Genomic DNA, 15,723 nt, shown 5'->3' with positions numbered 1-15,723 from the left:
GTAGAGTGTTTATTCGAGGCATCATTTTCATATAAAGCAAAATAATTAATATGTAAGACGTATGATATAAAAATTAAAAATGTACTAAGTGTCAAGATGGGATTGCCTATTTGATTTATTCTGGAACATTTTAGAAGAAACAATCATTGCAATATATTATGTTGTCATTGTTTGAACTAATTGCATATAATAATTAATGTATAAAGCATATGCATAATTCATTATTTTCATAATTTTTTAAGGTCATTTCCTATATTGTTTATTATTAATAATTATTATTTAATCCTCAACAAAGGAGGACTAAAATAGTTATTTTCATCAAAATATATTTTTGACTATTTTTAATTACGATTTGAATACTACTTTCTTTAGTCCTGATTGTTATGACTAAAATAAACTAAAAAATACAGTAACATCTCTATTGATTTTCATAGTAGAAGAGAGAGAATTTTAAATTACTAATAAATTTATAATTTTAATGTTAATAAGTACGTAATTTTTAATATTCAAACTAAATAAACAGAAAAAGATGATTGCCTGCGTTGTGATAAAATATAATATTTGGCTTTAATGTTTTTTTTTTCATAATTCAGTATTTATAATGTTCAGTATGTATACGAGACAATTTTCAATCTATAAAGGTTACCCTAAAGAATGTAACATTTTAATTTGAAACATGTACATACCAAATAATGAAATAATATTAAAAAATGCGTGTGTGCCGAGTACACGTGTCAGGAGCGAAACTTCTTTGGCAAGGTTCAAAGATAACAAAATCGTCGCCTTACTCCACGACGTGACGGTATGAAATTTTACTCTCAACGCGCCTAAAGAAGTTTTACTTCAAAAAATGTTTTTTATAGATACTTCAATAAACACGTAAAAACTATGTACAGAAATGAATACAGTTTTCTAATAATTATGTTTATTTTCGGAATCATTTTTTGAGTAAATCTGCTTGATAACAATGTATATAATTGTATATTATGTATACATATATAAGTATTGTATTTGTTATTAGAGATTTTAAGAAGGTCGTCCAAATATAACGTATACAATAAGATAAAAATGTTAATTTAATTCGCTGTTTTTAATTTAAATAACATTATTAAATCATTCAATATATTATCGATATTTCTCATTATATGCATAGAGAATAAGTACATATATCATTGAAACGTACTCTATGTTAAACTTCATCTAAATACATTTAGCAATAAGGAGTAATAAATATACAAACATTTGTTAATGTAATGTTTGTTTTAGTATGATTAGAAGATTTGTTTAAAATATATAAAATAGTTTTTACATTTGAAACTTCATTAGAGAAAATTGCATAAGAATAACTAATGATATTGTATTTGTGTCTATCTTATTCTTATAAATTTAAAGAGCTATTTAGTCTCATTTTGTACTGTATCTTATATTTTGTTGTGGATAATTTTTTTCATATTTTATTCCCGCTTCAAGTCCTGTCTCCATATAAATATGACAGATGAAAATGTATGTAGGTACATAGTTTCGGTTCATATTTTCGACTAAATTTTCGAAAAGTGTTTAACCTTAGTAAGAATTTAAACGTTTTTTAATGTACATTACCTAAAATGTTACACAATTATTAGTTGTTCTGATGCTAGTGAAGAAAAATAAATAAGTTTGAACATATAAATATGTATATGCAATGATAAATTATCAGCTGTTGATCGCAATCTTATATTATTCATAAATCATAATATTGTTAAACCTCTAAGGGCCGATTTTTCAATGCTTGGATAAAACTTATCCGTCCAATAAAGTATTACACGATAATATTAAAATGTCACGTAAACTGTGAAATACGGGCAATTAGAATACGTTTTTAAAATGGTAGTTTTATACATTATTCGACGAATAAGTTTTATCCAAGCATTGAAAAATCGGCCCTAAATATAGTATAAAAATAACATACATACTTCTGTACCTAAATTAAATGATAATATATTAGAATGTTAGTTTTTGGTTTTGAGACCAAAGATGTACTCATACATAAGATGTGATTCTGACTGTTTTAATATTTAATAATCGTATAAGAATATTCGTGGCCTGTTTAAATGAAAAAAAAATATATCAAAAGTAATTGTAGCATACTTCATGTAAAAGTAATTGCTTGTAAATTGTTAAAAATGAATATTATAGTATGTTTGATATATTAGGATTCTTGTTGTATATAATATATCCATGTTACATATTTTTCATTGTGTAAATAATAAATATTTGAGACTTTTGGCATTTGATTTCCTCAAAATATATTGCTTTTTTTATCATCCCGAAAAAACCTACAATTATAGTATTTGGTATACATATTTGTATCTATCTATTTGAGGCGTTCTGTAAATTAAAAAAAATAATATTGTGTATTAAAGTTAATGTTATATTTAACAAAATCTACGATTTAATGCGTATTTAGAAATTTTGTAATAGATGTTACAGGCACTAACTAATATATCGGTGTTAAAATTAATGAATGTTGAGCTTCATAGATACTATAAATTTGTTTATAAGATAATAATTATTAGATGTACATATGTATCAAGTCATCGATGTTGTTATATAGAATTTATAACAATCCTATACATGTACATTATGTATGTTTTGTTTTGTATAAAACTATAAAGCTGTTTGCTTACCAAATTATCGCTTTATAAAGTTTACTATAAAAGTAATAAAATATTGGAACTTCTATCGTGGTTTTTATTTTATATCGACCTTATTTTTAGGGTTCCGAACCTCAAACGGAAAAAACGGAACCCTTATTGGATCACTTTGTTGTCCGTCCGTCTGTCTGTCAACACCCTTTTTCTCAGGAACGCGTGGAGGTATGAAGCTGAAATTTATATCGAATACTCCTGTCTATGGTCCCTTGATTCTGTGAAAAAATCAAACGTATAAGCCAACACAAAAGATATAGCCGTAAATGCTGAAATTTTTCGCAAAATTCGACATTCGCAAAGAAATCAAAACCTACAGGGTAGTTCCCGTGTACACAGAGTCAGATTTGGTACAATGTAACGTCTTATAACACAGATATAAGAATAATTGCGAAAACACAAATTTTTTATAAGATCATATAAAAAAATAATTTTAATAAAAAGTTTCACTTTAAAATTTTAAACTTACAACAAGCTTACAACCCTTTTACTCATGAATGCATGTACATATTAAATTGATATTCACTCTATACTAATATTATAAAGGAAAGGTTTGTAATTATGTATGTATGTATGTATGGTTTTCACGCATAAACTACTGGACCGATTTCAAAAATTCTTTCACCATTAGAAAGCTGCATCTTCACTGAGCAACATAGGCTATATTGCATTTTCAAAAAAATTAGAGATCCTTACCAAAAATGCAATAATGTAACCAAGGTGTAAAAATTCCTCAATAAAACTTCTTTCATCGCGTGCGCTGCACAAAAAAATGTTCTACGGTATTATAGAATGGATCAATATCTACAAGAATGTCCGCGGTACCATATGTCCATCTTCAGTAGTTATGTTACTACAACAACTTTTTTACGTTTTCAAAGTAAATAGAAGTGCCGACAGTAATCAAACCATGTTATTTGTATACGTAGTATATTATTATTAGTCTGTGATGTTATCCATACACATATATTAATCCTTATCCCATTAAATGATGTTTTATTATAGACTGTTTCAATACCAGCAAAACACTTTTTATGAAAAATATTGGATATTCCATTCAAAAGATATAACGAATTTTTAAAAATGTCAATCTACAGAAAATAGGTATACTGTTCAATATTGGTTCAATACAATGAGCAGGCCGTAGAGCGGGACGGGGTGAAGGTGATTTTCATGTGATTAAAAATTAAACCTATAGTCCGACCTATAGTAGATTTTTCACTGTCACGATATCGCTATCTATGCGGGTGAAACCGCAGTAGATCAGTCAGAATCGACATTGAAAATCGAGAATTTAACAATAATTCCAAAAGTTTTCAAACTTCGGTCAAGTACATGGTACATTGGGACGACAATAAATCTCATTTTCAAACCTTGTCCGCAGTCCGGAACATTGTTAAAATTGCAATTAAATTATTTTTTTGCTGTATGGTCGTGAAAAAAATTCCAAAAGTTCTGCAAACTTAACACAGATATCGGAAATATATACCGAACGGTTGTATAAATTTGCAACCTTTTTCGTTGACCGGAACATGTTTATTTATAATTATTTTTAATTCGTGGTCATTTTTTCGAGTAAGGTGGTCTCGGAATAATTACAAAAGTTTTGGAACTTGGTTGCAAACTTCGAAAACATCTATTCTGGTGCATTTACAAATTTGCAACCTCATTCAGTTTAATAAAAAAAAAAACATTAATATTCAATATTAAAAGATGTTCCGTACACTGCTTAGATCATTACTAAGGTACACTGAGATTGGTTGCAAATTTAATACGTGATATGAAATATTATGACTGCGGACAAGGTTGCAAAATGGGATTTATTGTCGTCCCAATGTACATTCACTTGACCGAAGTTTGATAACTTTTGGAATTATTGTGAATTGAATGTCTAGACTGACTGGAGTACAGGGCATTGCTAGTAAATTATAAAATCAAACCCCAGATACTATGCCCACAAAGTCACTCCTAGCAGAACCCAAAACTACCGCCTGTGTTCTGTTTACTATGTAAGAACAAATCCATCTGTGTAGGTCACCTCTTATACCAAGTGCGTAAAGTTTATTTTGAAGAATAATGTGATCGACACGATCGAAAGCTTTTTCAAAGTCCGTGTAGATTACGTCTACTTGCCGTCCATTGTTCATTTCATCAAAAGTATAATTATTAATTAAAACGGATAAGTTAGTGACAGTGGAACGTTTTTTCATAAAGCCATGCTGCTGAGGTGGTATAAATTTATAGACAAGTGGTGAGATGCGTTTATGAATAACGATCTCGAAAATTTTACCTAACGAATTCAGGATAGATATGGGCCTGTAGTTTACAATCTGGTTTCTTGGTCCACTCTTATGTATTGGAACTATAAGTGCCTCTTTCCACTTGGCAGGAAACTCTCCATACCGGTTGACAGACAAATTAAAAATAATAGACAAGGGAAAGCATAAAGAATCAGCACATTTTTTTAAGAACACTGGGGGTATTCCATCACTACCAAGTACCAGCGCCTTTATTTGTTTTGAGACTTTTTAAAATATGTTTAAGTAATTTCAGTTGCGTCTATTTTAATTTGAGAAATCAATTCATTGTTCAAGCAAGACGATGGAAGGAGGTAATTTTCATATGAGTTAGCAGGGTTTTTAAAAACGCTTTCGAAATGCTGGCTAAAAGCAGAACATACTTCAGTCGCATTGTTGTAGCTGCTATTCATATATAGGGGAGACCGAGGGGTTTTGAAACAAAGGTGAGTTGAAACAGTCTCGATTTCTCCGAACTTAAAACTGTTAGCGATCTGGCAACGTCTTTTTTAACCAACTCCCGCCACCAGCTATCGCGTCAGTTCGTGCCGATGACGTCAGTTGTGCAGTTGTGTAGTTCTGAATGACATGTGCCGAAAATCGTAAAAAGTAAGTATTTCATGATTTTTTACGATGCTCGTACTTTAATATTGGTATTGTTTTTTGGGTTGAGTTATTTACGTTTTAAAAACTTATTATCTATTGATTCTTGAAATATACTTGGTAAATTTGATTTCTGTGTATTTACTGCTTGGTCGTGATTTGAATAAAAATTGGGAGGTTTTTTCTCACCGAGGTGATTTGAAACAGACTGTTTCAACTCTCCTTGTTTTCAATTTAATATCTGATTATAGCTAAAAATTACGAAGATTATCGGATTTTATTGTTGATTTAATGTGTTTATTTGTTTAAGCATGCCTACTGGATGAACTAAAGCAAGAATAAGTTTAAAACCAGGCTGTAAAACTAAAAAGGTTAAGGTTGTCAAGAAACGAAGATAGTGATGAAGAAGAAGAGGAATCCTGTTGTATTTGCTGTATGGAATCATATTCAAATAACAGATCCAAAGAAAAGTGGGCTCAATGTTTGAAATGCCAATTGTGGGCTCATGAAAATTGTGCTGGTGGAGAACTTTGTCTTTGACATTTTGTAGATTATTGTTCCTTAAATAGTTTATAGTAGGTACTGATTGTAATACATACTTAAAAAACGACTGATTATTAACTATTTTATGTCAAAGATTTAGTTTTATAAAAATGTAAAACATTTTGTTGATTTGACTGATTATAATTGATGTTACGCATGTTAATTTTTGGTTATTTAGGTGTTTATTATTTGTATTAGACCTACTTGACTGAAATGTCATTAAAATATTACTTATAAAAGTCGTTGATTACTTGAAAATATAAGTTTTAATTAAAACCTTTGAATTAAATCATCATTTTTATTTTGCAGCTCCTATTACTCCCCAAAATCATTATGTTTCAACTCTCCTCGACCTCTGTTTCATCTTACCTCGGTATGAGGGGAATTGAAACAAGTTGACTTGTTACGATTAAGTCAATTTTTAACCACCATCTTTAACGCTTACCGTTTATTTATGCTAACCATTCGGAAGTGTATAGAATAACCTATCGATTGATACCAGTACCATAAGATTTCTGATAATAGTATGAGTTATATCAAACAAAACGTGAAAATTGTTTCAACTCCCCTCGGTCTCCCCTAGGTCATAGTATTGGGGTAACCTTTATTATTCTGTCTAAGTGATTTTATGTGCGTCCAGAAGCTTTTTGGGTCTTTACGAATATACTCTTGCATGCGGTCTACATAATGTTTGTAGCATTTCTTTTGCAACATTTTTTGCCTAGAACGAAGCAAACAAAATTCATCAAAATCTAAAGGGTTCCCGTACTGTTTCCATTTTTTGTGAGCCTTTAATTTATCCCGCACAACATGAATAAGTGGCTTACTGTACAAGTTAGGGAATTTAAGTGCTATTTTCCCTTGGACTTAGGTGTAAAAAGGGTGATTTGAGCATAAAGTCTCTGATAAAATACATCTACTATTTCGTTTACATTATTACCAACCAAAATTTTAGACCAGTCAGTTTTAGATAAATTAACGTTTATCTCAGTAAAATTAGACCGATGGAAGTTGTACCGCGGCTTGCAGGCTTTCTTCATGCATTTTAAGGTAAAATCTTTAGTGTCGATTTCTAAGCACGTTCGCAGCATTCTTACGATTCAATGATTCGAGTGTTTTCGGAAATACGACAATTAGCGAAGATTTGCATGCGCATTATTAATTTTGGAGTGTATTAGTAATACTGTACAGGGTGGTATAGATATTAAATGAAACACGAAATATAATTTTTGTGTTTATTTTCAATAAAAAAAATGTTTAAAAATTGTATGAAAACTATATCATTCTACAAATAATGAGTATTTTATATTAATATTATCTGTACACAAGATTAAGATCCATTACATAATAAAAAAATAAAATGAAATTCAATAAGTTCTAGGTTAAAAAATAAAACACAAATTAATTTTATCACAAGTAATGGTAACGTAAAATATAACGTTTATTATGATAAATAAAAGTAAGACAAAAGTGCTAAGATAGAAGAAATATTGAGCGAGAATAAGTAAACATTTGAGATGCAAATACTTCTTAATTATAAGGGCTTACAATATTAATACTTTGCATTTATTTTACAATTAATGTACATGAACATTGCTCTATAATTCCCTAACTAATAACAACTAAGTAGGCGCCTCTTCTATTTGGGCGTCTTTCCTCTTATTTCTATTTAATAAAAAATCCAAATCATTGGTAATTTTGTTCATCATTTGGTCCGTGTCAGGCGGATATGCTTTATTCCATTTCTTATTTACTAACATTATATCTGTATTTGGTGCATCTTCTGAAGGTAGAGAGACGGTTGAGGCGAAATTTTTGGTTTTCTTTAAGCAACTTTTGATTGGAAGGGGAATTTTTGATATATCTGGGTTGGATTGTATGCAAAGGGAGCATTCTTTGCTAATTTCTTGGGGGAGGAGGGGGGAGATTATTTCTCTTGTATTTTTAGGTTTTCCGAGCTCAATGTAGCCGGATCCGATGTAGTCCGGGATGAGATCGCAGGCTTGTGTCGTGATGGAGCGGCCGTGGGAAGGTGTCTTGTATTCTACGCATCTTATAATGTCAGCTCGACCATCTTCTTGGAGAGGAGATGATAGCTTCCTGGAATAAGAAAAAGTGCAATTAATCATTTATGACCTTTAGGTTTTATGACTTGTTATAAGGCAATTTTGGATTGGATTTGAATTAAGTTCCGATGTTGTTTATTTTGACTTTAAAAATTTTGAGTATAATTTCAAGTTTATGGATTATTGGATAAAATAAGCTTTTTCAATGAAATTAATTACTAATCTATGCTTTTTTTATGGTATGTCGTAAGTTCTATGGTTTCCTAATTTTTACCTGTTTATTTTAGAAGGGCTCTCGAACCGCCAGTACGTTGACATGGGAGTGGCTTGTGATGATGACGTCTCAAGGAAGCCCATCCCTCCTCGACTCTCTGCCTCGCCGTTTTGCTTTATGTACACTGAAAATATGTTGAATGTTTAGTCAATTATGAAATAAATAGAATTTAAACGTAAATTTCTTACGCACTATATTAGGGACAAAGCATAATGTTGTGACAGTATTTTCTGAAGATGATTTATTCGGTCACTTTTCGGTATAAATCTTTTTATTTCACTCGACACGTGTAACACGTGTACACGTGTAACACATGTGACACGTGTGACACATGCGACGTTAACTGCGAAGCTCTAAACATAATACACGGTATATACCTAAAACAGTACTAACAGCTAAGTGTGGTATCACGCTGGGGCGGTCGCGGGACGCACTCGCGACACGTGTGACACATGCGACGTAAGAAGCGGGCGCTCTCTGTTTCGCATAACACGTAGCATGTGAGTATTGAGATCCCCTGAAAGTAAAACATTTATTAAGGATTGGAGAGAACATTTTTTATAAGCAGCCGGAAATTTATGTTTTAATTAATTTTATATTTGTATGATAGATAAGCCATTGATGCGGTCATTTAAATACTTTAATTGATAGAAAACTACACAATTCAGGAAAAGTAGGCTAATTAATTGGTCCTAAAAAAAACATTCTGTAGTGTACAACTTGTGTCGAAGCATGCTCAACTCATAAATGTTAATTTCAGATGCTCAACATTACAATAATGCGATGAAAACTTACAAAAAATTGGTTGTCTGTAAAGTCTGTTTACTGACGATAGTTGAACGTGACAACGTCCGATTGTGCTTATTTGTCGCTCGTTCCGTGCTCACGCTTGCACTTCAAGCCTTACATGGAACGCCTTAGAGCGAGGTAACGCCGCATGAGTCATGTTTTTTTGTGCGACCGGCTCTATCGAATTATAAGACGTTGTCACGTCATAAAATACTATCTTACATTAACAAGCGCGGCCACAGCGAGCGCGGCCACACGCGGCAGGTGCGGCTCCCCGCGCTGTGCGTGCGCGACCCCCGCCACTTGCACCGCGCTACACGTCACTAGCAGGATTAGTGTGTGTTGCACTATGCGCACCCTGGGACAAGATTTATATTCATCACATTAATTAACGCTTTCATTAATTAGGAAGGTATGATGGATAGGATAGGATGTCGTGATGTTTTCATTTATATATTTAGTTTGAGATATGCATCTCTCATACAGTGAATATGAAAGGATTTGTTTTTTTTTCTTTAATTTCTTCACAAATTTTAAGGAAAGTTCATTTAGAAACTGTAAATAGTTTTTGTATTGCACAATAAGTGCGTCACTTCGAGCATATGATTTGAATAAAAAATTTGGTGTACGGGAGTGTATGATATAAGACTTTTGGATATTTGAAGTGAAACTTCTTTATCGGGGTTGGAAAAAAATTTAGTGTAACATTTTTTCGTTACGCGTGACATTTTTCCGTTACGCGCCATCTTGTTCTTATCCCTACCACGCGTGATTCGACGTATTTCTGACAAGTTACAAATAGTAAATTATTTTTTTTAAAATAAGGTCATAAAGAAGTTTCACTTCTTACGCGTGTACTTTAGTACACGCATACATTTTATTTTTATTTTCAACAAGTAATTATTATCACTCCATTAATATAGTATTTTCGATGATAGTTTAAAGTTTTTGGATATCTACTCACCGATCAGTCAGGTAACTCCGCCTCTCGGCGGGCACCTTCCTGCCGAGCAGGCGCAGGCGCTGTGCGGCGCAGAGCGCGAGCGCGAGGGCGAGCAGCGCGAGCAGGCCGCAGCCCGCCGCCAGCGCCGCCAGCGCGCCCGCGCCCAGCTGCAGCGGCGCGCCGCCCCACAGCCGCGCCGACAGCCAGCACAGCACGCTCAACCCTGAGACACAATACAGGTTAAAGGCTGGCGGCTGACATAGTACAAAAACACAAAAAAAAGACGTGTGGCACAAAATTGCATATTTAAATGTAAATACATACTTGTAAAAAAACAGGCTTTCTAGTAGGAAAGGCACTTTTTATTACCAAGTTATAATATCTTAACCAATTTTTTAATCTTGTCAAATTATCAATCTATTTATCAATGAGCATAGAAAATACCACATTTATAAAATTCTAAGGAATAATTTATCATTTTAAACAAATATATTATTTATAAAAAAAACATGAAAACTATAATTAAAATAAAATCTAAAAGTATAATTTTATTAACTTGAAATAAATAATGTCTGTAAATATGTACGTGTACGTATGTCTATCAGTGTATCTCTCTGTATACCTGCGAGTATCCCCACGGAGCTGGCGCGCTGCGAGCGGCCGGCCAGCTCGGCCTGCAGCAGCAGCGGCTGCGCGCACAGCGCCGCGCTGGCTGCACACCAGCTAGCTGCACACGCCCAGCCAGCTGCGCCGGGACATGCTTCCTCCTATATCGTGGAATAGGTGCTCATTGTATTACGTTTTTGGAAATTAATACGCATGTGGAGACGTCATGTTTAAATTTTGCTTTAGAACACTTCCATCTAAAGCGCGTCACACACGGTGAAGATACTATAATATTTTATGTTAAGATTCTCTTATATAAAATATTACAGTATCTTAAGGTATCCGGAATCAGCGTTCTGACCATCATTTTTCTTTTAGAACCGCCCTGTAGAACCGCCATCCTGTTACAAATGACCCGAAATTTTGTGTCAGTGTTTCGGGTCATTTGTAACAGGATGGCGGTTCTACAGGGGTCTTAGTACGCAATAACAAAAAGAAAAATGATGGTCAGAACGCTGATACCGGATACCTTAAGATACTGTAATATTTTATATAAGAGAATCTTAACATTAAATATTATAATATCTTCACCGTGTGTGACTGCACTTAAAGGAACAATATTACCAACTTCACACGTGTAGCACATCCATCTTTACAATATTACGATTATGAACGAACTTCGTATAAAGTACAGGTAATACAACAGAACAGAGGTTTATTCTTCTTGTTATTCAATAGTCAGGGTTTCACCAAGCGATCAGCTCCACGTGGTAAGTATTTTCCGCGCAGGGAAATGGTCACCGAATGAGCGCGGCAACTTTAGTCATAACATCAAGAAAACGTTGCACGCGAAAGGCCTGAGCCATTTATTGTCTTGAGACCAGAGTGCGCACGATAAATGATAGATCCACCTTTGAGCAAAATAAAAAGTTGGCACTAGGTGGCCTACCATAATATCAAACCTTAATCCCTTGTAAATATTCACCTGCCTAGTATCGCAGTCCAACAGAGCTAGCAGCGCAGTAGCATGCGCGGTAGCAGTTACCACCCGCAGTAGTACGGGCAAGCGGGGACTTTGCCCTCCGAGTGTGAGGAGCAGTATTACCGCCGCAAGCAGGCATAATGCAGCCGCTATACCGATTGTCACTTTAACTATCTCCCGTAGGTCCCTTTCCGCATCTGTCTAGAAATTGCTTCGATTTATAAATGTACAGGGACTTTGATATGAAACTCGTCTACGTTGATATTTAAGGGAAATATGAATATTCTACATGATTTATGAACTAATAATTCAAGCATACATAATATTGGGATCCGTCTTTCTACTGACTACTTACCTACTTTGCAATTTTAAATGTTTTTGGAATGTTCCTCACCTTCTATAGTTTATTATAACATAACAGAAAAGGAAATTTAGTTTTAATTATTACGTTTTAATGGTTTTAGACCCTAATTTCTTAATTTTTACAAAATTTCTTAATTCTTACAATTCTTACAAAAACTGGCATCATGAAACATAAATAAAGCTATATACTCACGAGCGTGGTGGGTGCAATGGTGAACAGGGCGTATGTCCCCAGGCCTCTACACCGACAGGATATATGGGTCGGTTCGGGCACCCGCACTTCGCACTCACTACGCGACCACGTGGACGGTTCAGATGACGTACGGAGTGCACAGGCTAGTCTCGACTCTGGAATTGCAAGTTTTTAAGTAGTTTATTAGTAATTGGTTGAAGTCGTATGAGACAATACGCAATAAGAATGGAGGAAATCCTATATATACTTAATAAATATTAAATACCAAATAAATGCACGATAACTGTATATTATAAAACTGGAGAGGGTAATTCTGATTGTTTTCACTTTTTTTGGTTTCAATTTATTTAGAAACAAACGATAAGAGTATGACTGAAGAAGAACTAGATCATCAGCTCAGAGAATCATTCTTTTTTTATTTCTGATCGTTTACACACACACGAATTAAAGAAATAGAACTCACCTATTGCACTGTAATTCTTTGCATGAATAAAAAGCAAAGTGACAGTGTATTTAGAATCATCTTGGTTGCCATCAGACCAAACTTGAGACTGCGTAGAAGCCATATGATATTCTATTTCACGACTTCCTCTGAAAATTAACCATTATTATTACTCAGTATTAAACATAGATAAATTTTGTTTTCCCGAAGACCCAATCCTACTTTTCAGTAGGTAACTTTTTTCTAAGATATAAAACTAAGTAAATTATTCTTTATAATCGTGAAGTGTTTAAAATACATATAACTTACTTGAGTTCCATAGTTCTCCTTAAAGACGGTAAACGTGCAGATAGATCATTATAATTTACAACAGCTATAACATTTTCAGTCCCTTCAGCCACTTCTACATCTACAGAAGTTAACAGCCATTCTTCTGAATTTTGATTCAGTGGAAAGCTAAAGTGTCCTTTGTCTTCTTGCAGTGATTTTGTTTGAACAACAAATTCTTGGCAACGGAAGTCTAGGTCACTTTTCATTATTGCTGTTTTGACTATTACGTTTTGGAGTTGGTAAATTTTCTGAAAGAATATTTATAAATATTGACTTAGGAAAGAATTATTAAGTTAGAACTTGTATTCTTTATTGAGTTATTGGTAAGACAGGTAAGAGGGACTTATTTTAAGTTTTGATGTAAAGTATTTGAGTTTGCGATTGAGAATTTTCTATTCTGGTGAACGAACGAAACTTTAATTTGTTTGCTTTAATTTGTTTCTAACATTTTATTTCGCATTATTTGAAAGATTTTCAGTATTGTTTTGCTTTGTAATGTTTAATATTCCTACCATAGAAAGTATTTTTTGTATGTATAGCATGTACAAACCTGTTCATCCAAAAACGCATCTCGATGTTTCAGCAAGCTATCATATATCCTCAACAAAGGTTCAGCGCTCAGTTCTCTATCCGTTGCATTAGCGACCATAGACCGCAAATATTCCAACATATTGGACGCATGTTGTAAAGGAACTGTGGCTGTACCGGGGTGTCCCGGGAGGGAGCGGAGTACTGAGCCGTATTGGCGGGCTATATCGTTTACTGGTACCCAAGAATAGCCATAGGATATAAGGGTGAACTGAAATGTGTGACGTCATATTTTTAATTAATCTATTAAAGATATTGAGATCGACTGTAAATGGAAGAATTGGTAGAGTTGATGAATAAAGCACAAAATAAAATTTTTGTCATTTATAAAAAAGTTAAAATAAAGATTAGCACAATTAAAATGAAGAAATAATGCTACGTCACTTTTTAATTTCCCATATTTTTAAGTGTTGTTTAGGTAGATAATTAAAAATAAGTACTAAGTTAGGAAGAATGTGTCAAGTTACCTGTTCATAAATATCTTGCAAGGAGTCATCGATGCATCCAGAAAAGTTAGGCTGGCTCCATTTAGCTCGAACTGTTGTAGTTTTCGGCTCGCAAAATCTAGAGAGAGTTTAATTGCTTATATTATTGTGTTTTGCAGGTAATTGTTATTGTCAAGTTAATTTTATTCTCTTGTATTGACTCTTTGTCAACAAAAAAAATCACATAAAAATTAATTTCTAAAATTATACTCTATTTATTTCTTACCTGGTAGTTTCTCCACTAGATCCAGTTGGACAAGACGCTATAGCATAAGCCCCTGGTGCGGTTTGTGGCCAACGCAAGCCATGAGATGCTTCACTTTCGCACACATTATCTATGGACCCAACCGCCCATACTGTTACTGCTTTCGAGTTTGTTCCCGCTACGGATGATACTTGACAACTGTATTCAGCTGATTTCTGCAATTAGAAAATGGAAAAAAGTTAGGACATGATTTTCAATGATTTCTGCTATTACAATTTACATGGTAATGAGGAATAATGCCATCTTTTGTCATTACAAGAAAAAAAGGTAACTTGATGATGACCTTAACGAATTTTTCGATGAAAGATTAGACGTACATAATATAAATACATATTTGTAAAAAATATCATATTCGTGAGTGGTAAGCCCGTTTTCAACATGAGAATGATTAATTTATTGGGCTTGAAAAATTAATTACATCTTTAGCAAGAAATAAACAATAATTACCTGAACATTATAAAGTTTGAGCACACTACCAGCAGGGTACAGATCTTCCCACACTTCCCTGCCCGGTGCAAGGGCCAAAAGGTTCCTTTCTCTCGCCCAACTGAAACCTAACGTTCCGTGTACCCTTCCTGCTCCAGCAAGACATGTTATACTAACATTATCACCCTGAAATGGACAAACACTCTTTAAATATGTATTCTAACTACAAAGAAATAGTAAAAGTTTATTTGAGTCATAGGACAGGCGAAAAAGAAGCATATATGCCTTTTTTACGGATACTGAATTCAATGTATGTGGACGGCTCTTTAATTCCTTCTCTTCAACCCCATTACTCGAGAAACAAACGCCCAAACATAATTTTTCACTCTATTTTAACTCACTTTATTCACAGTAAGCGTCGAAGGCACTAGTCGTATATTAGGCGGTCTGAACACACTGAGCCTCAACGCGCTGCATCTTCGACGGCCCGCGTCAACAGCGGCACAGGCCCATTTGCCGCCATCAAGTTTCTTCGCTTCAGATATGCCTAGTACGGACATGCGACGGCCTAGCGCGTCTTCTGCTACTGTTCGCGTCCAGATGTCTCTAAAATAGAATTAAAAAATACTAGGTATATTATAATATATTGACTATTAGAAATAAAAAATTGCGTACGCAGGCTTAATGAAGAACAAGATTTTATTAATAGAGTATGATTTTTTATCTGCTTTCGGTCGAAGATACAATGGAGAGTTTTCTTGTAAGTAATTCTGCTATTATCCAAATTCCGATCATTCAAAAAAGCCGATTGACTCGATGCAAAGATAGTCATATTTAATAT

The 15,723-nt window shown here is 33.6% G+C and overlaps 1 protein-coding gene and 1 long non-coding RNA gene across 2 annotated transcripts in view; one reads left to right on the top strand and one right to left on the bottom strand.

Annotated features, from left to right (window-relative positions):
* The first annotated feature begins 5,532 nt into the window (after positions 1 to 5,532).
* On the top strand, positions 5,533 to 6,419 carry LOC149900780 (uncharacterized). The gene is made up of 2 exons (XR_016457747.1): positions 5,533 to 5,593; positions 5,898 to 6,419. It is a non-coding gene; the product is annotated as an uncharacterized LOC149900780 (long non-coding RNA).
* A 932-nt stretch (positions 6,420 to 7,351) lies between these two features.
* LOC149900779 (uncharacterized) overlaps positions 7,352 to 15,723 on the bottom strand; it is an 82,055-nt gene continuing 73,683 nt past the window's right edge. The window contains exons 11-25 of the mRNA XM_090112299.1: positions 15,284 to 15,488; positions 14,904 to 15,068; positions 14,418 to 14,611; positions 14,174 to 14,270; positions 13,669 to 13,917; positions 13,098 to 13,366; positions 12,810 to 12,937; positions 12,347 to 12,501; positions 11,794 to 11,991; positions 10,825 to 10,969; positions 10,224 to 10,425; positions 9,482 to 9,617; positions 8,864 to 8,987; positions 8,471 to 8,594; positions 7,352 to 8,230 (exon numbers count right to left, since the gene is read on the bottom strand). Of these exons, the coding sequence (XP_089968425.1) occupies positions 7,753 to 8,230; positions 8,471 to 8,594; positions 8,864 to 8,987; positions 9,482 to 9,617; positions 10,224 to 10,425; positions 10,825 to 10,969; positions 11,794 to 11,991; positions 12,347 to 12,501; positions 12,810 to 12,937; positions 13,098 to 13,366; positions 13,669 to 13,917; positions 14,174 to 14,270; positions 14,418 to 14,611; positions 14,904 to 15,068; positions 15,284 to 15,488 (2,869 nt within the window). The 3' untranslated portion in view covers positions 7,352 to 7,752. The remainder of the gene's footprint in view (positions 8,231 to 8,470; positions 8,595 to 8,863; positions 8,988 to 9,481; positions 9,618 to 10,223; positions 10,426 to 10,824; positions 10,970 to 11,793; positions 11,992 to 12,346; positions 12,502 to 12,809; positions 12,938 to 13,097; positions 13,367 to 13,668; positions 13,918 to 14,173; positions 14,271 to 14,417; positions 14,612 to 14,903; positions 15,069 to 15,283; positions 15,489 to 15,723) is intronic.

Source organism: Colias eurytheme, chromosome 18, assembly GCF_061535395.1.
Source record: "Colias eurytheme isolate Ceu_HAF_F1 chromosome 18, ilColEury1 Martin Lab GWU primary, whole genome shotgun sequence".
Lineage (NCBI taxonomy): Eukaryota > Metazoa > Arthropoda > Insecta > Lepidoptera > Pieridae > Colias > Colias eurytheme.
This window is presented reverse-complemented; position numbering and strand designations above follow the sequence as displayed.